Raw genomic sequence first — 24,697 nt, 5'->3', positions numbered from 1 at the left:
TGCTCCACAGTATAGTAATTTTACACCACTTGCATTATTTGGCCAGGAAGTATATTAATCAAATTGTGAACAATTAAAAAATAAGAAAATAACATGCTGGATTTTCTGTCCTCTTGTCGTTTTTGTTATGACCGTCACACAGCAGCTTTCAGAGTCACGACTGTTTTTAAGCATACACAGAACTTACTTACACATGATAACCATCATACTTTGAGCCCGGTGAAATTAAATACACATTCCGATTTAAGCATATGGCTCGTTCCCCCTCCTTTCCCTAAGGGAAGCAGGGCTCAGACAGTTTTCTTACCTGGGTATGGCACTCTCCCTTTTGTTACAAGCTCTGTCAGTAGGATCCCAAAAGACCATACATCTGATTTTATTGTGAACCTTCCATACAATGCCGCTTCTGGCGCAGTCCATTTAATGGGAAACTTTGCACCTAACAAAAGAATAAATGAGTCTTAATCAAAATAGAGACAGAATCAAAGTATCGGTTTGCAGGTGACTGTTGTCTTCTGCAACAGTGCTGCAGGCAAGTGTTAATGAACAGCCCTGTGGAGTATAGTCAGAGAAGACAGGAGGGTAGAACATGTAGGGCAGAAGGACAGTCTAAGCAGGGAATGAAGGGGTGGGTTTGTCCCACCTCCCAAGAGAAGGCTAAAATTTTAATTCAGGTTTCAAGTTTTCTAAAGGAAAAAAAAAGGTTTAAAAACCAATAAGCCAAATATAATAGAAATTCTTTCTCCCAAAATGTTTTAAATTAACGTTTCCATGTGATATTTGCAAGTCAAACACAGTTAGCATGTATGAACAGAAGTGAGATTTATTGGAAATGTACCTCCTAGTTTCCGTGCTCCAGCTGAGCAAAATGCAAACCAAACAAACATGGTAAATTAAAAACAAACCTAATATTTCATTAGAAACATGCAAAGACTTAAAAATAATATTGCTATTTGAGTTGCTTGGAGTGCAGTGATGTCAAGGCACAACTTTGGCCTGTGATTTATAACTTGACAGTGTACTTTAAGCTCCTGGCACTGAAAAGCCTGTAATGCCTTAAATACGTGCAGTTCTAATGTGCTCATCCATCATCAGAGCTTGCAGGGAGCAAGTTGTGGTAAGGAAGGTAAGATAACAAGCCTTTAAACACTGATTCGTTTGCTTTTACAATCATTTACTGTTTTCTTAGGGAAAATATTTTCAGGATGACTTTAAAGAAAAGTCTTGTGGTAATAATTAACTTGTAGTGTGTACAAAAAAATATGCAGACATTTCCCTGGTGCCTTGTATTAACATACAGGCAAAAGAGTTGCTTTGCTTATTGCTGATCCCTAGTGACAAACACTCTTGAATTGGGAAACAGACTGACTTTGATTTCTCACCACCCTCTCGTAAAAATTCAGGAGGAGTGTGGAAAGTGTAACAACGTGGACAAATCGTTCTCAGGGAGTGAATTAACGGCACTGTTTACAGTTCCCTGCCAGTGCTGTTTTGCCATCACATCCAGTGCTCGATGCCCTCTATCTTCTGCTACATCGCAATCTGACTTGACTGTAAGTATGAAGTAAACGTAGAACCATAGAATGCATTGGGTTGGGTAATTCTCATCTCCTTTCTTAGAGATCGGGTGTGTTAAAGTTTTTCCTGCTCTACATGTAAGTGATCTTATGAGAGAATATTACTCAGAAACAAATACATTTTTCTAGGGAAAACTGCAGTTGCTCAAGTATGTCCTGCTAAATTAAAAGAAGCAAGAAAAACATTCAAATCCCTAATGCCTGAAGTCAGGAACTTGTCTAGTTAAGCATCAATACATCAGTGGTTAGATTTGCAAAGGTGCTGGAGGATTTTTGGATGCTTCTTCACTTTCAAAAAAGTCTGCCTCTTCTATATTTTCATTAGTTGATATGTAGGCAGGAGCTAAAATTGGGTGCTTTGGTCTCAAGTCTCCCTAACTTACACTTCTTCCTGGGACGAATTTTAGTTTGTAAGACTCAAAATTTACAGAACTTCATCTTTTCTTAAAAACTGCCTTGGCTGTGATTTCCAAGATCTCTGCAGCAGCAGCAGCCTGCCGTCACCTGAGCCTCTCTCTGTCCCGGAAGCTGGCCCCACTTCAGCAGCACCAGCAGCCACAGGGCGCTGGCAACTGGGTCCCCCAGCCCCCAGCAGATCCTGGGGGTTATACATCCCTCCCCAAACCCCACAAAAACAGCAAGCTGCCTTTGTCTGGTGGTTGGGTTCCCTAGGCCTGCAGTGCATGGCTTTAGATGGGCTTATGCAGGCATGCTATGAATATGAGGAGTAATGTCCCTCTGCTCTCTCCTACGTGCAGCTGAGATAGTACACACACCCCATGCCAGCTGAACGAATGGCTCCCGGCTGGCCAGCAGCCTGAAGGCTTGCATGTCTGCTGGTGGTGTGTGACATAGCCAAGCATGAGGGCTTGCTCATTTGTCTGTTGCACACATTTTATTCAATACATTTTATTTTTTCTTAAATCAGTTGTGTTCTTCCGAGAAGCTGAGCCAAACCTGGTCTAATTCCCTTGTGCTTCATACTCAGATCCAAAGATAGCAACCACCTACAACTCATCTTTGGAGGAACGAAATCTCTTCAGACTCCTTTGTGTCCAACTCTCCTGGTATTTTTCCTTTCCTCATATACTGCTGGTGTGGCACAGGGAGGTGTCTTGAGGGACCATGAGAAAGAAGATGAGAAGTAAGGTAAGTAGGTGACAAGGGGGGACACCACATCCCTTTTCCTGAGAGCTAAAGCAGTATGAACCCCTTTGGACTCTGATGAGCACTGCTGGAGAAGGCAAATGGTCTGTGCTGTGGAATTTCTGACTACAGAATAGTTACTCATTACGTTTCTACATTGTCCCTGCTCTGGGCCATTGTCTGGCTAACACAACTAATACAAAAATCATGTTCTGCATTTTGTGCAGAATTTCCCAAACTTTGGTTTGAAGTGATAGACTGGGATGAGGGAAAGGCGAGGTTGGCAGAAAGGTCGCTATCAGGACCCTGCCTCAGTGATTTTAGAATCACAGAATGTGTTGGTTTGGAAGGGAGCTTTGAAGGTCCTCTAGTCCAACCCCCTGCAGTGAGCAGGGACATCTTGAACTAGATCAGGTTGCTCAGAGCTCCATCAAGTGTGACCTGGAATGTCTCCAGGATGAGGCCTCCACCATCTCTCTGGGCAACCTGTTCCAGTGTTTCACCACCCTCACAGTAAAGAACTTCTTGCTAATGTCTAATCTAAATCTCCCCTGCTCTAGTTTAAAACCATTGTCCCCTTTTCTATCACTACACACCCTTGTAAGCTGTCCCTGCAACACATAGAATGGCCTAGGCTGGAAGGGACCTTAGAGATCATCTAGTCCAACCTCCCTGTCATGGTGGAGGCTAGATGATCCAAGAGAGTCTGCAACCCTGTGTGGCAGAGCCATCAGTAAGGGGAGAGCAGGGACCAGGGAGGATGTACCAGGCTGGCCGCCAGCACAGCTTGTGTGGTTGTGGGTGATTGTGTGTGTGTGTGTGTGTGTGTGTGTGTGTCTAACAGGGATCCCCCCGGGGTGCTGCCACCCATCTAATGTCTGGCACTGCAGGCACAGGCAGGGCACTTCCACAAAAACGCAAAAATCTCCAAATATGCTGAGCACTGTTCTGAAGCCTCCTGATTGCTACTGCTGTATGAAGCGTTCACACAGGCCAGACGCTGTGCGTGGCTCCTGACTCACACACAGTCTCCACGCTTACGCTCTTACTGACACAGCAATGAAAGAACCCACCCTCTCCCTCTGCCCAGACCTCAGCAGCTTATTAAACAAGCTGAATTTGTGCTGCAAACAAATGACTGCATCAGATCTTCAGATAAAATGTATATTACTGACAAACACGTTAATAAATCTGATAAGCCAAATTACCCAGCTGACAAGGCAGCCTATCTCCTACTTTGAAGGCAAGTTTTACATCAGTGGGGGGGATATTTTTCTTTTTCTTTTTTTTTTTTTTTCTGGAAGCCATTATATTACAGACTAGCAGGTCAGTAACTCCACACACACAAACCAACCATGCACCAGATTCATTAGTTCAGGATAGCCTGTCTTTGCCTCAAAGTGAGGTACTAATCTGCAGCTTTCATCTCTGTACCTTTTTTTAAACATTTAAGCTGGGGGAAAGCCTTTTTGGGGTTTCTGACTGCTCACAACCACATCAAGTCAAAGCTGCTTGTACAATTTACAGCTAGGGCAGCTGGCCTGGCCTCCTAGCTTGCGTTTTTTGTGAGGCTCAGCCTCGTTCTTGGAACCTCTGCCTGGCTCTGCCTGGGCATTCACACAGGTTATATCCCAGAAGGATTTCCTTGGGAAAAATCAATCCGTGGCCCTGTTTTAATTCTTTGTCAGCTATAAGGAGGTCATGTGATGAGAAGGAGTGGAGGGGGCTGGGATAATTGAGCGACCTTGACTTACAATTCTCAGCATGGTTGCTTCTGAGGGGAGCGAAAATCCCTCAGAGTTTTGCTTTTTGCAGATCTAAATCTCGATGAAGCAGAAACCTCTGAAATTCATGCCCCAGAGCAACTGCCAGCTTGATAATGATCCTGTTTCCGGAAATGTTACAAAGCTGCTAACTCTCGTACTTTAAAACCAAACCCAACACAGCGCCCCAAGCTCTAAGACCCAAAAAACAGGTGAAGTCTTGGGTTAGAGACCAGAGAATGTAGTGCAGCACTGAACTTCTCCTGGGGCTGGAAATGGAAAGCGACAAAAGGTTAAAACGAAGTGCTGAAACAAGCATGTAGCAGGAAACGAGTCAGCCTTGGTAGGCGATGATGAGGGGCCTGAGTGCTGTGTGGGAGGGACTACAAAATTACATATTTTATGCCGTGAGAATGAATGTGAAATTACAAGCCTGGCAAAACTTCAGTGTCCAGAAGCGGGCTGATCCCTCCCCAGGAAACGGGGGACAAGGGGTGGAACTGCACCCCTCTCACCCTCTGCCTGCAAGCCCACCTTCCCCTCGCCTTTCCTCCTGACCTGGCCACGCTCCTTCTCTCAGAGCAGACGTCTTCTCTGCAGAAGCCTATCAGTGATCCCCCTCCCGGATGGCGGGGGCTGGCTGTTGAGAAGTAAAAGCCCTTCCTCATGTCTGATCCACTCGCCTGAGGACGGCAAGTAAAGAGTAAGAACAAAGCCCTAGAGTTACAGCCCGTAGCACAGTCAGTCACGAACAAGAGAGGTCTGATTAGCTGGTGAGCTTGGAGCCAAGTCTCTGCAAAAGGGTTGGGGAGAGCCTGGAAGGGAGAAAAAAAATCCCAGCTCATTTCTAGGAAATCAAAATAAGAAGCATCCCTTGTTTTTAAGCAGGGCAGGAAGGAGGTATTTCTAAGTGTTAAGGAAGCAAGAAACAATCTGAGAGTTTACAAACATTTATTAGAGCTCCCAAAATAGCTCTGATTTGTCTGGAAGGCATCAGAAAGATCCTTATTGTTTCATGTCTGCTTGGAGAGGCACTGCTGCAAGTGCTGCCAGTGTACGCAGCAGAAACATGGCCTGGAAAATAACTCTGCCTTTTTTTTTTTTTTTTTTTTTACTTTTATTAAGGCAATTTTAAATTTGTATCAGCTGCTACTGCTTAGAATAGTAACAACTCTTCCCTAGCAACTCCGTGGAGCACTCAGCACTATCCACAAAAATGCCACGTGCTTGGCCAAAACTCTGCATAGCTGTGAACCAGATCAGTATCAGGGTAGCAGAACTGTATGGGAAATCCTGTGTTGGAGGAGATGGGAAGTTTCTCTGTGCCCTGTAGGATACCAGGAGTTTTAAGCTTATAGGACTGACACAAGAATCATCACAGATGGACGGAGAGAAGACTGAATCCCTGATACTGTGGGAAGGTGTTGCAACAGCCTTGCAACAGTTGGAACAGCCAAAAGAAGCAAGCCTCCCTAGTGCAGGCACAGTCCACCAGTGTAGCCTTTAAAATGGGCGTCACTTTAACAGGCATGTTTTTCCCCTTTGATTACTCACTTCCTCTAAAAGCAAGAGGAGCCAAATGCTCATTACAAGCCAAGAACTTTTTTCTTTTTTTGTATTACTTAATGGCAGTGTATAGCTGCTAGTCACACGCTTTAAATCATTAGTGGCATGACCATCTCTTTCCTTCCTGACAATTGCTGAGAAATGGCAGTGCAGACAACGAACTGCTTTTTATTTACCTCTCATAAATCAGGACCAGTCAGGCCTCCTTTGTTCAAACCAAAAAGAAAATAAACCGGTCAGTAAAATGTTACCACCAGGCTGAGTAATACCCATACAGGTTCAGGAATCCTGCACTCAAGCCCACTGGGGCTCAAAGCATCCCCATCTGTTTCCTTTCAAAATATTTAATCAGAGACAAAAGTGACAGTGGGGGAAGGGAGTAGGAGATCAAGCAAGGCTGGAGAAAACCACCTCTTCCCCACGCCAACAATGAGCTCTCCACTAACACACTTAAGCCAGAAGAAGGACGACTGCTGAGGAGAGAGTGACCAGAGCCTTTAATCTTTGGATTTTGTAAGGCAAAACATTTCCTTTCTCCCACAGGAGCTTCCAGTCTGGAGCACTCCCCGTCCCCCTCCCCTCTGCTGGCCAGGCTCTTCTCCTGTGTCAAAATTCCCACTGAAGCAGTAGTCAGCTAGATAAACAGAGCAGTCCCCAGATGCATCCCCTTGGAGGCTGAAGTAATAGGTCATGGGAAACAAGCAGAGGCAACCATTTCCTCCTGATACTGTGGTCTCCACCAAGCAATGCTCAAACTGAAGTTTAACCAAACAAACCAGGACTGAACCCCACTTGAAGAAAAAAATTCAGTGGTGCATTAGAAACAAGGTTTCTTCCTCAATAAGTTAGAGGTCTTAGGCTCGCCCTGGCTGCCCAGCTGGCTTGGTAGCCACGTTAATTGCAACAAAATGTAAATTGTGAGGGCATGGCTTGCTCAACAATGCACCCCTCCCTAGAACAAGCTGCCCCTTAAGAAAGGGTCAAAACCTGAGATTAGTGAAAGTAGAAAAATCTTTCCACAAGATGCCTGTGATTACAGCTTTTTGGCTCTCTCTTTTAAGCAATTCTGTAGCTTGGAAGGACTTAAGCCTGACCCTGAGGCCAGGGGAAGGAAGTACTGTCCATTGCCCGGAAGTACGGGAAGGATGGGTGACTCACCCCATGAGATGAAGTCAGGCAACCATGATTCAGATCTCAGTGATCATCAGCGATGCAGGTTAAAAGCCAACTACTTCTCCCTTCCTAGCCACTTTTTCCACCATACAAGTGATTTCTGCCATGGTAGAAGGGCAGAAGATACCCATAACTATGCTTCCTCTCCCTGCCACTCCTGGTGTTATGCTTTTCTCAGCTCCAAGTTTTCCCACCCCAAGTCCAATAATTTTTATTGTCTTAAAAATGTTCTAAGCTATTCCTCCACATAAGTCAGGCAGGTTTTCACAGCCTTCTAACATGCGAAGGGATTTAAACCAGGAAGCAAACAAGTCAGCAGAGGATTTCCTAGGGATCAGGAGCCTGAAGAGATCTGGCTAGAAATAGGTCACATACTTATCTATTAAACCAAATAATTAGTCATGTCAAAATATACGTTGGGTGGTTTCCAAAGGGAACAAAAGACATGACAGAAAACCAGACGGCAACGGAGATACAGGACACTGTTTTAAAGCCATTTTGCAGACTGGATCTGGCTGCCTTATTCCAGGAAAGCTCTTCTTGTTTTACACAACAGAAGGGCAAATTGGCAGCTTTCTGTCTCCCAGAGCCTCCGGACACTCTTGTTGCTCTGGAGAGAATGACACGAGGCTATTTTTAACAGTGAGGACCAATTCCTACCCTCAGGCAGAAATCAATAGCGGTTGACTCTCTGCATTAAGTACCCACCACAGCTTCTTCAAGGGCCCTCCCCCAAAATAATGAGGCCTTGCTGTTTGAATTCGAAGCAGGCAGCTTCTAGGGTGGATGCAGTTTGAGGTCCACATCCCTGTGACCAGGTGCTGCTGACAGCAGTTCAGAGGGGTGTGTGAACAGCGCGAGAGCTGCTGCTCCCAGGCCAAGGCAAGGCATGCTTGAAACTCTGTGGCTCCTTCTGTCAACATGTGAAAGGTACAGGAAGAGGTTAGCTCTTTCCTAAGAGTTAATGGCAAAATCTGTGTTGAAACAGGGACTTCTGGTCAAGAGAAAAACTCAGAACAGGAAAGGGTTATGAAGCACTTAACCAATCTGCGCTGTCTGATGACATAGAACAGCGTTTAACGGGACGCTCTTTGGCCTTGGCACTGAAATGGACAGAGTGGAATTTACTGACACATATTGAGCAAGCACTACCAATGTACTGCCAGCAGAAAGAGAACAAAACCGTAGCTCTGCAAACTTGGACCAACATCTGACAACTAAGCATGACTTGTAAAGAATGACTAACTACAAAGAGCCTGTGTCATGGCTCAGTCTGAACACACAGACACACATGCTTTTTAAAAAAATCTACAATCCTCTTTGATACATTTTTATAGTGTATCAGTGGTCGGCTGTGCCCAGCACTCTGTGTGGCACTGGAAAATGGCTTTGCCATTTCTTAAGTTCACGAAGGAAACACAGTGCTCAGAGAGACAGCTCCATTGCATACAGACACAATATTTTGAACTGTTTGAAATAAAGAAAATCAGAATAGCACAGAAATGTTCATAGTGGTTAGTAAATACTACAAAACACTACAAAAGAAATAGCTTACATAGGCTTTTCCAGATAACCCCATTCAGCCTTTCAAGACTGGTAGGTAAAGTATGCTCTTTCTTATGCCAGCACAAGGATCTTGCCTTTACTGTCACTTCAGCCATCTGGGCTCTCACTTGTCATCTTTGTTTAATTTTGTTAAGTTTTTAAAAGGAACATAACTAAACAAGTAATTCTCTTTAGGCCATCCATTCAGTAATGAAGTTCTGGGCTAGGAGCTAATACGAGTTCAGGATTTACTGAAAGTAACACCAAAGCATATGAGAGAGAGTTTTTAAAAGCCATGTTCCATTCTTCTCCTGTCACAAGAATGGCACTCAGTGCTATGCCTGCTGCTGCACCTACCTTGTCTGGCCGTATATTCGTTGTCTTCAATCAGTCTTGCCAATCCAAAGTCTGCAATCTTGCATATTAAGCCATTCCCCACCAGAATGTTTGCAGACCGCAGATCTCTGTGTATGTAATTCATTCGCTCGATGTACGCCATTCCTGCAGCCACCTGTGAGAAGCATGAAACACAAACGGTGCATTTTCAGAAGAACTCAGACATGCACGGGCTATAAAATCTATACACCTAAGTGCTGAGTACTCCAAAGACAGACCTGGGCTGCCATGTCCACCAAATTCGGTAACTTCAAAGCTCTTCCTTCTCCATCTTTCAAGAAGTCTAGCAAACTCCCTGCAAATGCAAAGTTGACACAATAGAGAGATGTTAGGGAAGCAATGGCTATTCATCAGGACAGAAGTGCAGCTATATGTGCAATATTAAAGACAGTGTTTTGAGTTCAGGTCGACAGTTTTAAAAGACTCCACAATATCTTACAGTACTCCTATTATACTTGTTTCACTCTTCCTTAAGGTTTCCTTGCAGAAGAATATGTCTCTAGCCCAAAGAGAGTGGCAGGGAAAAGAAACAATGGTTTTAGTTTTCCTGAGCATTACTGAGAAAGCTGATCTTTCTTAACTTTTCTAGTGCTCTTTGAAGCTACATACCTGCTGCTCTCTAAAGGCCTCAGCTAGCTGCAAAGCATCAGCTCGGTTCCAAGCCACACAAGCTATGGAAAAAGTCAGATCCCAGCTCAATCTGCTCCAGAAGAAAGGTCAGCCTGGAGCCTGGTAAGCTCAAAGGACCTAGCATTAAAAAAAAGCTAATTTTCCTTGGAAATTTGTAGTGCTCCTTCTCTATGTAATCCATAACCAAATGTAGTACGAACCATTAATTTTAGAAGACCACGATGCAAAACTAGTGAAGACAAAGCAGAGATCAAATCAAAGCAATTTTAGCAAGAGCTATAAGGACATAGCTCCCGCTCGAAAGGGAAAGCAAGGAGGTTCCCTGTAGATTTTTAAAAAAAGCCTTGGATGCTATAGCTCCTTTCCCAATCTTGCATTCAAACATAGAAGTGTGGCAGTCTTCTTTAAATAAGGTCAGTGAATTGGTTTAACAAATAAGGGGAAAAGACAGATGATTAAGCGTTTCTTCCTTGATAAATCGTCAGCCTCAAGCTCAGATCCAAAGATGTAAAATGTTACAGTAAAAACTAGTAAAGTAAGCCAAAATAAACCACGTACTTCAGAAGGATTTTGAGAAGTCTTTTTTTCTAAAGGGGAAAAAGCACATGCTTGTCACTGAGACATATGATTAAAGTGTGAGTTAGTCAGGGCTTGGATGCCTCTGAGGAGGGACGTGGGCAGGCACCTGCCAGGAAAATAAAAATCAACTCCAAACAGACTGAAAAAATGCACTTAAAATTTCAGAGTGTATCCTCCGATGTACAATGAAACTTCCCTGTGAGAACTTATGTTTCCTATTTGGTTCATTTGCTTTTCCAAAACAAGCAGATTTTTTGCTCTGCTCTCAGCACCCCTGCTGGAGATCTGACGGAGCGAGAAGTTTTCCTCTTCTCATTTTACTACACCATTACCAGTCAAGTAGCTTAAAGAAAAAGAGAAGCGAGAAGGGGAAAGGGGAGGGAAAGAATCATATGTACAAATCAGGTACTAAAATGATAAATTATGTGTGAACTGAAAATGAAGCTGTGGTCTGAGAGCGAGGTGCATGTGATGGAACTCAAGATTGCTATAAGAAACAGAAACCTAAGGCCAACATGTAAACACTGAAAGAAGACATCAGATGAACTTTCTGGTGCCAGGAAAAGCTAGGATCTTGGGAAGCAGCATGTAATAACATCGAAACCTGGAAAATGCAAATCTCCACTTGTCAGGGAAGTTTAGATGCTGATGCAGGTGGTAGCACTTAGTCTGCACCAACTTCTTCTTCCACCTAGTGCAAATTTTTTTGTACATCTAGTAGATCTCAGATTTGGGCTCAATTCAGAGTTGAATTCCTAATTCTTCTGAAGCCAGGGGTGAATTTAGCTTCCTGTTCCCTCTCTCCTTCCTCACACGCTGTTCATGTATCACACTACACCTCGCTCTGTATGCCCAAGGACCATCAGCAAAGAAAAAAATATGTTAACAAGGGCAGCAGTTCACCTTTGCTCATGTACTCTGTGACTATATAGATGGGTTCTTCAGACACCACAGCATAAAGTTGGACCAGTTTGTCATGTTTTAGCTTCTTCATAATTTGGGCTTCTTCTAAGAAAGATTCTGGAGACATAGTGCCAGGCTTCAGGGTCTTGATAGCCACTTTAGTATTTCCATTCCACGTACCTACAAGCACAGATAGTTAGATTAAACATCTTCTGCTGCTTTTTCTGCCTGATGTCTAATTTTACCAACTAATAAACTAGCAAGGACACCTAATATTATTTTTTATTAAAGGCTGTCTTCCCATGTTGCCTTATCATTATATCCCTCCCATGCCTCCCTCATATTGTAGTCTTTTTCTGTTATACTGAAAAATAATACTCCCATTGGCACTGGGGCACAATCGCCGTTGTCCTACTCAGACAATGTTTCCAGTGATGTCCACAGGAATCTCCTCTGAGTAAGAAACGTGAGATTGTTGAAACCCATCTTCATGTATTCCCTTGCTAACAAGTAACTGCTACAGACAGCAACACAGCTCTAGTCACAGATTGGGGTAACAACTGTTAAACCCAGAAATTTCCATTTGCAAGACATTATAAAAGTTTGATTTTGTTCTGAGTCAGAGGAAAAAAAAATATTCTAAGAAAAATTCTCAAGAAACAAGTTCTGAATCGATTTCATTTTAGAAAAATGGGCATGTTTCCAAACCAAAATACGTCTTTTTCCTTCCCCTCCTCATCCCCAGAAGCCCAGCAGCTGCTGATAGAAAACAAGGTGGTTCCTGTCCGCTTAACTTTATTCTTTACATGTGGTCAGAACTGAAATGGACAAGATGCATCATTTTTCAGCCGTCATCTACCAAGCCTTCTCTAATGCCTGCACAAGGACCTGGAGAGAGCTGGGGAAGGCTGATTCAGGGCATCTCACAAGATGTGGGGCTTTACTTGGGTATTTGCAAGGGGCAGAAGGAGGACTGGAAAGGAAAAAAAAAACCAACAAACCACCTACCTATGATAACAGTTTTTTGAGGAGATGGGGAACTGGAGAAGGGGAAATAAGGAAAATTAATATGGGCAGAAGTATCACTTTCCTAGTGCTTCCCAGTTGTCCCTTGCCCAGACTTGCCTGAACCCTGCTCCAGAACCAGGGCCGAAATGGCTTTGTATGGGACCTGTGACCTGTTGATAGGGAGCTGCTGTGTGATAAGGCAGAACAACACTAAATGAGTTCAGTAAATAATCACACTGGGTAAAAATCACTCCTTTGCCTTAAGCATGAGGATAGCAGGAGGCCTACAAAGTACATGAAGACTCAAATCTAGTTCCTGGAGATTAAGATGCCATCAAAAAAGGTAATGTGCCTGTTTTGTCTTTGTTAAAAGCACCTTAATGGTTACCAGGGCTCAGCTGCTACACGGGAACTGGTTAAGCCAAAACAACTTCATCATGAGCTTTTGCAGCCTGGTCAGAGCATAAAGTCAACCGGTTTGTTTCTTGTGCACGTGGTTGGGTCCCAGCTGCCACCTCCCCTGGCAGAGGACAGGGCAGGAGCAGCGGAGGAGCCGCTGCCTGTGTTGTTCCTCACTTGGAGGGTAATTCCCTCAGCAGCACACGGCGCTGTCTGAGGGGGACATGTATTAGCCAAATGAGCACAGTTGCAAGTTCAGTTTTCACTATGCCTTGATGTTCTTCTGCCAGCTTAGTGCTGGATGCTGTCACCTCTACCAGTGGTGGGGTAATGTCTTTGGTTACTACCACCACCACCCCAGCACGCTTGAGGAGGACTCCTGAGGTCACAGTTTCACTCCGTCCTTCAAATCAGAGCTCAGGCAGGACTTGGCTTTAGTGACACTCCTTTGTAGGCTGAGAAGGATGCCATTTCGCCTCCTAATTTCAAGCAGGGCGGTAAAAATCTTTTCTGATGAGTGAAAGGGATCATGTCTTTTCTGGAACCACTGAGGCTCTGGATTGCAGAGTGCCGTCAGTCACAGCCCCTTTGCAGAGGTACCATGAATTATATGAACCAGTACTGAAACACTGGTCTCATGGGCACCAGGGTGTCTGTCACTGGCATTAATAAACTAGGATTTTACCTGGTGTCTTAACAGGATTAACTGTGCATTATTTGTTCACATTGCCTTAATAAAAAGCTTAATAAAAATCCCAGGACTCTTTCTATTACCATGAAGTGTTTCCATACTGTTATGAATTTCTCCAGTTAAAAAAGAAAATCAAACAAAAAGGTTAACTTATCCTCTCAGCCCAGATTTCAGTTTAAATTGTTACGTTTTCTTGTTGCTCTTTGGTGTGTTTCTCTCTAATAGAAAAATAGGGTAGACTTCCTTCTGAATTTTTCCCATATGTAGTTAGTTTCTACATAATGCAATTTTAATTAATTTTTACTATGTTAATCTATTCCAATTTGGTAATGTTTCATGGCTGCTAACATGTTTTTACTATACATTACTTTAAGAAACATAATGTCATAATTGTAATAATATTTTTTGCATTTCTGACAGATGTTTGGTAATGGTACTTAGCACTTTATTTCTCATAGCTGGGGTTTTTTTGTGTTTTTTTTTCTTTTTATTTTTTAAATTGCATTTGCTCCTTTGGCTTGTATCAGTTTACGATCTACGGCACAAAAGCTGACCACCAAGTATTAACATCAGCTTGAAACTCTTGCATGCATTCAAGATGAAGAACAAGAAGTTCTGCAGTTATCTGGGGATGTTAAGATAGGTAGCTTTCCTTGTAACAGGTCAACTGTAATTCTGTGAAATTCTATAAATTTGTATACTTCTATATATTCTATAAATTTCACAGACTTGTTGCCATGCTTCTTGCTGTAGCTTTGCAATGGAAAACAGCTGCAAGAACCCAGGAGAGCCCACTGATTATTTTGGTTATACATACTTCTGTGTCACTGCAACACAAACAGCGGCCAAACTGCTCCACTAAATTTTTCTGGAGAAACAACATATAGCGATTCTTTGCTTGACTTGGTCATTTTAAAGAGGTTACATGGAATGCGATTTGGCACAAAAAACTGAGCCCACCTGTCATTAAAATGGCCACTATATTGTGTTTTGATGCCACGGCCATACTAAGATTTATGTAATTTTTAAATTGCTATTGTTTTATTGTCATTAAAAGAATGAGGCCCATAGAGAGGGGGCAGTAAGTAAAGCTGGGAAATGTGCAGAAAACAATGCCAGTGGACTTGGAAAATGTCAATATTTCTAGACTTCAAAGTGAGGGTTTAGCTGGGCTGGGCAAGTTTTGCCTCTATTGTCCCTGGTCTCTATATTGAGTTAAGGGGTTCTGCTGCAGATACAAATTTCAGAACAGACTTAAAGAAGGGGATGCACGGGAAAGCTAGCCGGACAATATCAGGTTGCTGATGTTTGCCATTATTTTTAAACTGGGAGAGCAGATAGAAGCATTTTCAGGGCCTGATCTCATCAGTGCTAAAACACACGAGGAAAGAAAAATGTGTACTTACCAGATTAATTTCTGGTTAGCCACTCTGCCTTACAAGCTAAACATAATTCCCGTTTTCATACCTAACAAATGTGTAGTCACCCAGATAAACCCCATGCAATTAATGACGTTCAATGTCCTAACCTCTCCTACCAGTGTGTGCAAGTGAGAGGAAGTTTCTCCGTAGATTCCTGTATTTAAGTCTGGCTGTTTTAGGCGATACAGTCTAACATTTCATACTGTTCTGATTTTTGAGCTTTAAGATCTCTACTAGAAACGTTTATTTCTGCCAAGAGGGCCTTAAAAGATCCATCCAAAACAAAATATATTCTCTGCCTTACCACGCCACACTTCAGCGAAACACCCCTGACCAAGCTTCTGTTCCAGAAATAATGAATCACGTGCAACTTCCCATGCATCTTTAGCCAATCCAACAGTTTGTGGGGTATTATTCGTAGCAATCACAGTTAAGTTAAAACACAAACCGTCAGCTTTCTCTATAGGAGAGGAAATTAATAAAAAAAACACACTTATAATCCAAAATTATGCATGCATTGAGAAAGATGGAAGGTGACTTGTATCTCAGTGCCGCATTAAAGTTCATTTGCAAACACTGACTTTTGGATACTGAAGGTAAGGACTTTTTTGTTAGCTTGCAGATAAAGGCTCCTTGGTATAATTAATAGATTACCATGCGAGCCTTGATTTATTATTAAGACAGTGGTAATTTGTCAAAATCAACACCGTCCAAGGAAACATGGAATTTCAGTTTTCTTTTGCCATCAATTACAGCGAAAGTTGAAGACTAAAGAATTTCAAAGTCAAAGACATGATTCCAAAGACACTTTTCCTAACAGTTAGAGCTTTGCTCTTTTTTGTCTTGTGGGTCACAGTGCCCTGCACGTTCACCTTCCATCTTGTAATTCCCACACAGAGAGCTATTTTAGAATAATTATTTTGCTCCATACCCATCCATACTTCCCCAAACTGCCCATTTCCCAGTCTCTTGATCAACTGTAGGGATTCTCGTGGAATTTCCCAGACATCTTTGGTTTTGACAGACAGATCAGTAAGCCTTGGCATTCCTTTATGACAGGGGACTACTAAGCGGCAGCAAAGACCTGCAGCTCTCTCTGATGGAGCCAGAAGTGAAGCCAACAGCAAAGGAGAGGAAAGAAAAAAAAGTGTGACATGAAACAAAAATAGTAAGCATAAAAACAACACTACTCACAACAGCTGTTAGTTGCATACCACAAAGCATCCTGGAAGATTAGAAATTAAACACTGAAACATATTCATTTGAGACAGAACAGGAAATATTTCAGTCTCTGCTTCCACAGCCTGGAATGGAAGGTGACCACCAATGGTTTCTTTTGTGGACTCAGGATTTCCCTTCTCCCACAATGCTGCATTAAGGTAGCTTCATGAGTAACTGGTATACTATAGGACTGTATAAAAAATCATCTGTAAGTCACAAACTGGATTGTTTTTGTAGTCAGTAAGAGAAACACAGAAAAGATTCACTTTTTCTGAAAATCACAGCAATGAAAATTTGGTGGAACTTTTTGCTATTTTTTTTTTCTAGGTATCCTGGGAGAAGATATTTTCTGTATTCTACTCTGTGACAAGGCATTTTTGTAGATGTGCTGCAAAAGACTTTTTCTGCCATTCTTCCTAGAGCAAATCTTTATCAGGGTATGCGACCAGCCCTACATCATTCCGGGCAGATTCATTATATTTATCGCTTACAAAGCTTCACAGAAGACTGAACTACGACAAAAGTTGTAAGACATTTTAGCAGGAGTAAAACCAGTAATATACATGAAAATATTTGTACATACACACTTATTTTTGTGTAGTGTACTATGCTGCACAAAGTAGACTACAATCTAAAGCTTGCACAGCGACTTGTATCTTAAAACAGGTGCAGCAGAGCAGAACAAGGTGGAGAACTGCAATTGTATTTCAGTCTTAAACGTGACCTCTGTTCTCCTGTGCAAGATTTTTTTTCTGGGCAGGCGAACAGTTTGTTTTAGCCTCACAAAGCAGTCAAGCACTGAAGCTCCTTGCAACACGAAGCTCTACCTCCTCAGCACCAGAGCTGTGGGATGGTGGGGAAATCCCTACAGGGAGCCTGACATGGACCTCATTTTCTCTCCTGTAGCAGGACAACAAAGACCACAAAACAGGGAAGATTAGCTGACCAGCTGGCATGCCTTATTCCAAGATAATTCCAATGGGAACATTACAATAGGGACTACTCAAAATACGGACTGTATTTGGAAAGCTTCATTCTGAGTTTGGACAGCTGCAGAAAGAAAATGGAGGTTTTAAAGACCTCCTTGTTTTCTGGTTTTCTTTATTTGGAGAGGGAAGCAAAAAAAAAAGAAAAGCTTGGCATGCGGGTGCTCCAGTTAAGCCTGGACTGGATGCACAAGAGCTTATGCTTGCCAGGCTGGCTGGTAGGGATTTGGTGAACAGTGCTTCAACTTCAGATGTGCCATTGCTGAACTTAGTCCGATGTCAGATCACCCTGGGGATCTCAATATTTTTCATTTGTAAATCTCATCTGTGAAAGTCCAGGCAGTGCAGTTAACTTTGTGATCCAGTTAACAAAGGGCTGGGATGAGAGGGAAGCCTGAATAATAAGGGTACGGGGCAGCACGATAGGAGCACAGTGCAGAGACACCTGTCCTGTGTCTGCAGAAAGCTACACTTTGTAGTTCCAACTTCTGATCCAGGACTGCTTACACGAGACCAAACTGCACGCTGCATACCTGAGTAACCTGATTTCCAGCTGTCTGGACAGGAGGGGTCCTTCTGCCTGGCCAGCTACGGAGTGAAGGCTGAAGGTCAGGCTGCAGAGCATACCCGTCATGTTGTGAAGGCACTGACCTACAGTCTCAGCAGTCATTCTTCAGGAACCCTGCTGATCTTTACAAAGTCATTTGAGTGTCTTTGAGCTCTCTGTGGAAGCAAATCTAGGCATTCGCAAGGCGTTCTGCTAATTTACCTTCCACAATCCAGAGAGCAGAGCAGGGAGTTAGAGGCAGCTAGGGCTGGCACGGAATGACTTACTCAGGTGAAACTTCTGGAGTGTGTGTCTCTACTGTGCCCTGCTGAGCTGCCCTACCTGGATCCTACTGATTATGCCTCTATGTTGCACAGAAATGGCTGTTCCCAGATCTATTTGTTTCTGCATCGGTGCGTGGAAAATACACCACCCAAATAATGTGACCACAGGAAAACTAGAAGTTGACATATACCCGCTGGTATAGTGGGTCTGAAAACTATCTTCCTTAGATGTGAGTTTTTGTACATTATTCAGCTTAGTTTAATGTCGAGTCACCAGAAACAACTAGAAACTCTCCCAGGCAGCATACAACCATCAGAAACTGGGCGGAGAAGACAGCCAGATGTCTAGTATGAATAGCATAAGAATACAGCAGACAGAATACAAAGAATACAGAAAAAACACCCCACAGAGAAGTTGATTTCCCAAGTAAAAATTATGAAAAGTTTTTGAGCAGTGAGCATTTGGGGCCATCTGTTAATGTTACAAAAAGCTGAAGTAAGGAAAAAATAAAAAGCAAAATAATTCAAAATACTTTTTTTTTTTTGCTTAAAACATGAGCATTTCTAGAAACATGGCAGTCTTCTGTGTAAGAACCAGTTGTCCTACGCAGAGGTTTGGAGGGCTTTGAAGTTGTATCTGTTGTATATCAATCGTCAGTGACAGCAGGACGCACTTTTGGGCCGAGTAGTGTATGCCACGTTTTAACCACAGAAATTAAAAAAAAGAGGTTGGTGGGTGGACACAAACAGCGTCCATAAAGCAACACCCACCTTGCTACAATTACTTTTTAAATTACACTGATTATAACTTAAATGTTGATATTTTGCATGCTGCACGCAAATCCAGCGGGAAAATTTGAGTCAGGTAATATATGCAAACCTTTTGGTCATTGCTTTAGGTGACTGAATTCCACAATGCAATTCCCTATTCGCTTTATTAGCAATAGCGAGCTACAAAAAGGTACATATGAACGCTCGCTTGTGCACCAGGAATTCATGCTTTGAGACGTGCAAGTCAAATTCAGTAATTCTGTCTGTTTAGAAGAGGGAGAGCAGGCAAACCGTATACCTCGGTAGAGTGCTAGCTTTTAAAAGCTCTGCCACTGTACACCGTGAGCGGCACACAAAGCCATTTATAACTGTAATGGGAATAGGGATAATGGAAGATGCATTACAACAAGCAAGAGACATAGCTCAAATGACTCTTTAGGGCGTCTTACACGTACATCAGCTCAGCAGAAACACTTTTGTTTTAAAATACTTCAGAGTGCCATGTACTATCTGAAAGATTACCTGAATAATGCTGAACCAGCTGCTGAAGAGTTTCAAATTGTGCCCGAGTTGTGATATAATATCCACCATTGTCAAGTTTACGAATCTTATAATGTTTGACATGATCTCCTTTCATATCATCCCAGTCTCGAATAGACAGGGAATAGGCACCTGTTTCAAGCAAAATAGAAATTAAAAAATGTAAGTAGCTTTTAGACACAAAGATTTTCATTTGCTGGTTAATTGTTACACAGTGAAAGAGCTTCCAAAAAATGCTTACTGTACCTTGAAAGAAGAACAAGTGAATCTAACACAATGAAGAAAGTATCACAGAAATTTTATGATGTTCACACTATGTCCCTTTCACAGTTTTCTAGAAAGAAATCAGGACTTCTGTGTAAATAAAACCTCACATTTTAACATTTACTGCTTTATGTTGTTAAATTGACTTTTCCTCTTCTAAGTGTCAGGTTACACTGCAAATACTATACCTTAGTTAAATGCCAGTGGGTGGTAAATATCAAGAGTTTCACAGGAAGCACTGGAGACAATGACTTTATATCTGTGTAGTGTTGTTACTCAGATGGATCCCAAACTTCTTTAGAAACATAAACCAACCAAATCAGAATATTTCATATGTCACAGGCTTTGGAAGGTGGTACTACACCAACACCATGTGCCAGGGGACCTGCAAAAACTGTGTGTATCACCTTCCAGATCCATGCTGGAGCTTCAGAGCTTACTGGTGAGATTCAGATGCCCCAGCACAGGGGTTAAGTGCCTTATGAGATGTCCCAGGACATCCTGCTTGGCTGTCATGTTTGCCTCATCCACGCGGATGCCCTGCAGGGAATTCAACGGGCTCTGCATGCTCATAGTCAGGTAAAGGAACCTCAGTCAAGGGGCTGGATTTAATTTTAGATGTGGCGGTGGCTGCCTGCAAGTGGGCTATGGGCTTGATTTAGATGCCCACACATAACGTTCTGGTGTTGTTAGAGCAGCTGAATCCCGGACTAGTTCTCATGAGCATTATGACAGTGCAGGTATCGACGGTAATGAAAGTTTGACCACTAGGTACATGCAGTGAGCACTAGGTATATGCAGTTGTGGGCAGTTGAGCTACACCCCAAGATGTCACTGGCTGTAGAGGAAGTTTGATCACATATATGGGCACCTGTACACTTCTATTGTATAGTGACACCCACCTGTTGTCTCTCTACAGTGTCAAAAGCAAAGCCACGTTATACAGCTTAGCACAGTTCCTGAGCAAAAGCATGGCTATTTCAAAGACAGGGAAGAAGATAAGTCTTCATTCATGTCTCAGAGAAATACTGTGTAAACACAAAAGTAATTCAGACATTAAAAGGAAACAAAATGGAGGTAACTGGCAGCTGTGGAGATCTCAGGAAGGTCCTTCTGGAGCCTGGGCTGCTTTAACTGGTAACCATGTCAGCTAAAGGCAGGAAAGGAAAATCACCAGCAGACAACTTAGGACAGCATGAAAGGTGGAGTGATTTCCTACAGTCTGATAACAAACAGTACCAATTGCTGCTTATCCCAAATCAGGGTATTTTTGAATATACCTGTCAGGTTCCCATCCTCCAGAACCTCCTCCAACTAAGTGAAATGGTTTTAAAGAACACTCACTGTTACGTGGCTGAGACTGCTGATGTAAGATGTCTTTCCTGGATGTCTCCCCGGGAAGAAGTTTCCTTGACCGTGTTAACCTGCAACAAGTCTCTGTGATGGGCAGCTCATCACTGAGGGAGCTGCAGTGAACAAAGAGTGTCCACCCTGACTCCAAGGACTTCTCAAATTCCCTGTTATTTGTCCTCTAAACAGGAGGAAAAGGGCCAGTGCTTACACAGATGATTCTGGTTTATGCAAATGGAAGACATCCTGAGAGGAGTGACAAGATGTTTATTTCTAAGTGTAGAAAAACACTGTTTGTCTAGGATTTTTATTTTTATTTTTTCTGAGGAGGTTCTCCCACTCAGTAAGTTCATCTCCCTAAGCTAAGAGTTTAAAGAATCTGGGGGATTTGCAAGTACATCTTGGGCATGCTTTGTACCACAACTCTGTGTTAGACACTGTCACTGTATATTTCAAATTTTTCCAGGCGGTGTTCTCCACCTCCGCATTTGTTGAGTTTTGATCCACTGGCAGCAGCTGTATTTTCTTTAGTCACGCTCCCTGCCTATCTGGTCACTATTTTAGATTCTTTAGGAAAACGTAAACAATCTGTGGCTCCAGGTCTGCAATCAGAGCCGCGTGGGTGGCCCTCTGTGGACCCCCACTGACCTCAGATCAAGTTGCAGGACTGGAGCTTTAGTTCAAAGCTGGACAAAAACAAGAATCAAGATGGATTTCACTATTCATTTATTTAGGCTGTTGGTTATTTAATCTATTCATTATTATCTGATGATAAATTCAAATGTAAGAGATATACCTATTAAAAATGGATAGAAATACATTACAATATATCATACTAATGATTTTTTTTTTAAATAACAAACCTAAAACCAGACAGCTTTGGAGGGTGGAGATTGAAACCAGGTGAAGGATTATACAGACAAGAGCTGATAAAGTACCTGGGTAGTCAGAAACTGAAAAAAATTAAAAGCTAGCTCCATATAATTTATTTTAGAAGTAAGAAGAGAAGGCAACCATGATCAAGGGAGGTTAAATTCATACTGAAGTCATCCATGATGATACTTTTAACATGATCCTGATTAATTTTATTATTGTTATTATTTAAAGCAGAAGGGACAATTCTAGGTCTGAAAACAATTCCTGCCTCAAGCCCAAGATGACCAGTTGGAATAAGGCATTCTGAGAAGACTTATGGGAGAATGCACCATTTGAGCCCTCCCAGTTGACTTTTTTCTCTCTTGGGACCAAGAAGCTCCCTCTGTTTTCTTCTAACAATATATTGAAACACCACAAGGATGAGAAGGGAAATAGGCATTTTTTTTTACAAAAAAACCCCATGCATGGTTTTTTTTTCTCCAGTGGCTTTGATGCAAAGTTAGCCCAAAGATATAGAAAGCCTTATGTTTAAATGCAGAGGAATTAAGCTTGCTGCTCTAAGTCCACGCATGATGGACTACTCCATTTCCCCAGTGTTTCTGTGTCTCACAAAAAACCAGCCCTGACTTAGCTAAGTAAACAGCCCTGCAAAACACATCCCCTATCACTGTGTAAAAAATGGTCAAAACAGACTAAACTGATAATGTGGTTTAGAGAAAGAGTGCTGTGTTTGGTTTTAGGATCCATGGATGCCTATATGAGTGAGTTTTTAAACTCAGCAGAGAGTGGAATGAAGTCCTGCTCCTTGCACACATGATGACAACTGTCAGTGAAAATGAACAGGTGGAGGCTATTTGCAGAAAAAGAGCAAGTTAGAGCCTGTCTTCCTCCTTGTGAGAGTGCCTCACTGCTACGTAAGGTATGGTGAGGCTGTGGGCTGACAAGATGGGAAATGAGCTGTCTGAAATAACAGCATGTCTGCTCAGGTTTTTGCATCAGAAAACGGCCTTCGGACTTACGGGCAGCAAAGGAAGAATCCAGTGACTTTAGGAATCAAAAACGCAAAACTTACAATATCAGATGACAGAATATGGCACCTGAAGATAGGTCAGGTATACAGGAGTGGGAAGCAGTGTGTCTCTTTAAAATTCTTTAACAGCCATGACTTCAACCACTTTGCAGGCCAACTCTAGCTGACAGAGTGTGCTCTGATCAAAGCACTGACTTTAATCACATGAACCATCATTAGACTTTGGAACATACATGGAATTAATTCTAGTGACTTATGCTTCCCACAGCAATTGTTTTGGATTGCTGGTTGGTTGAGAAAGGGCCAGGTTTGTTTTCACTTAGTTGCATGTTTTCTCCTCAACAGCTGTATGAGTTAGAGAGATCTTTTCATACATGTGAAGCTTTGAAGAAGAAGTTGACAGGCCTCATGAACAAAATGTAAAAGCAGAGATAGCATCCACCAAGAAAACTGGAACTTGTCCAATATTTTTAGAGGGAAGGAGAATACATCCTTCCACTTGACTTCAAAAGAATGGATACAGTTGAATAACCAGTTGCCTCCCTCCTCCCCCAAAATCTCATCTTACATCTTCTTGGCAAGAAGGTTCAAACATTCTGCTTGTCCAGAAGAAGCACGCAGTAATTTTCACCGAACCAGACTGGAGATTGCCAGTATCTGTTCACAATAAGCTAGCTGGCTGTGCCTGGACCTGAATAGGGACACCAGGAGGTCTGCCTGCTGTAGCCCTCAGAGCTGATGTTTTGAGGGACCACTCTCCACTCAGCTCCACTGCAATAGGAGTGTCCTCAACACACACATCAGCACGGGCTGCACTTCAGTTGTTTTCCGCTTTCAACACTCACTCTAAGACCTGAGATGTCCAGACATTTAATTCCCTAGCACAAATATATGCAAGATGACACTTCTCTACCTTCACACCACTGGAAACAGTATTTCACAAACTCAGCACAATTTTTCTCGTCTATTTTGTCATTCATAGTCAGAACAGCTCTGGCCAGCCTACCTTTGGTAGTTTCACTTTCCCGGATCAGGAAGGTACCTCTGGGATTTCCAAATGACAACAGCTGCCTCTCAGCATCTTTTCGGCCAAGTTTGCCAAAGTACCACCTTAGGGAAACATCAGAAATAGTAAGACGAATGCTACACAGGATTACTAGGTAGTGTCATGGAGCTCAGACACAGAGGATTATTTGCTGAAACAATGGTTAGTCAAGTATTTTCAATCATTTTCATCATATGATGTCTTTTTTATTGTGGTGAGAAGCTAATGTGACAAACTGCGTAATAGACGTTGTAAACGTTGTGCAGTAGCACTTTGCATTATGTCTGTAATCAGGAGATGCTGAGAAGGCTTGTTTGGTGTCTTACGACTCAGGCCAGACTTTGACAAACAGAGAGCAAGACTTGGCGGGGCGAACGAATAGACAAGGAAACGGCAGAAAAATACGATATTGCCAAAAAGCAGTATTTTTACAGATGTTGCTATAAACTACATATCTGATTTACATAGTGATGTATTTTTATTGCAGCACAGCTATAAAACCTCAGTAGAAGGACCAGATGTAACCACTTTAGTGTGGTTGTGTAAGGCTTTCAGAGTTTCAGCACCTTTTTCCTTCCTGCAGCAATTCTTTTGTTTGTTTGTTTCTCAATCAACCAAGTACAAAGTGAAGTACAGACTACTACAGTAGTACCTGCTCAGCTGTATTAGCTCCTCTGGTGTATCTTTTATACTGGAAATAATACACACGACACTCCATTTTTTGCATAGATACAGCCTCATTACACTGTGTGCGTTGTAGCATCCTACCTCTTGGTAGGTATTTGTTGATACAATATGCCCTCTTTAATAGACAGTTTTCACACTAATTGACTCCAAATATTTTTACAAGTTAGTTCAGGCAAAGCAAGGGCACCTTTTGCACAAAGCTTGAAATTAGTCGACACTCGAATAAAGGAAGCAGATCTATGTTCCTTTAGGTTTTCTTCCTTTGTTTTGACATTGAAAAAGCAAGGAGCTCGTGCTTC

General features: G+C 42.4%; 1 protein-coding gene across 3 annotated transcripts in view; it reads right to left on the bottom strand.

The window, feature by feature from the left end:
* The window catches only part of FYN (FYN proto-oncogene, Src family tyrosine kinase), a 39,233-nt gene that overhangs the window by 9,450 nt on the left and 5,086 nt on the right, over positions 1-24,697 (bottom strand). Inside the window, exons 4-10 of one of the 3 annotated variants that reach the window (XM_009869103.1) lie at positions 23,673-23,776; positions 19,129-19,278; positions 15,102-15,257; positions 11,279-11,458; positions 9,385-9,461; positions 9,128-9,281; positions 308-439 (exon numbers count right to left, since the gene is read on the bottom strand). In XM_009869103.1, coding sequence (XP_009867405.1) covers positions 308-439; positions 9,128-9,281; positions 9,385-9,461; positions 11,279-11,458; positions 15,102-15,257; positions 19,129-19,278; positions 23,673-23,776 — 953 coding nt within the window. Of the gene's footprint in view, positions 1-307; positions 440-9,127; positions 9,282-9,384; positions 9,462-11,278; positions 11,459-15,101; positions 15,258-15,728; positions 15,894-19,128; positions 19,279-23,672; positions 23,777-24,697 lie in introns of all 3 variants that reach the window. The other 2 variants (XM_009869102.1, XM_009869104.1) reach the window with 2 other exon arrangements.

The sequence above is a fragment of the Apaloderma vittatum genome, unplaced genomic scaffold (assembly GCF_000703405.1).
Source record: "Apaloderma vittatum isolate BGI_N311 unplaced genomic scaffold, ASM70340v1 scaffold4055, whole genome shotgun sequence".
NCBI classification, from domain to species: Eukaryota; Metazoa; Chordata; class Aves; order Trogoniformes; family Trogonidae; genus Apaloderma; species Apaloderma vittatum.
This window is presented reverse-complemented; position numbering and strand designations above follow the sequence as displayed.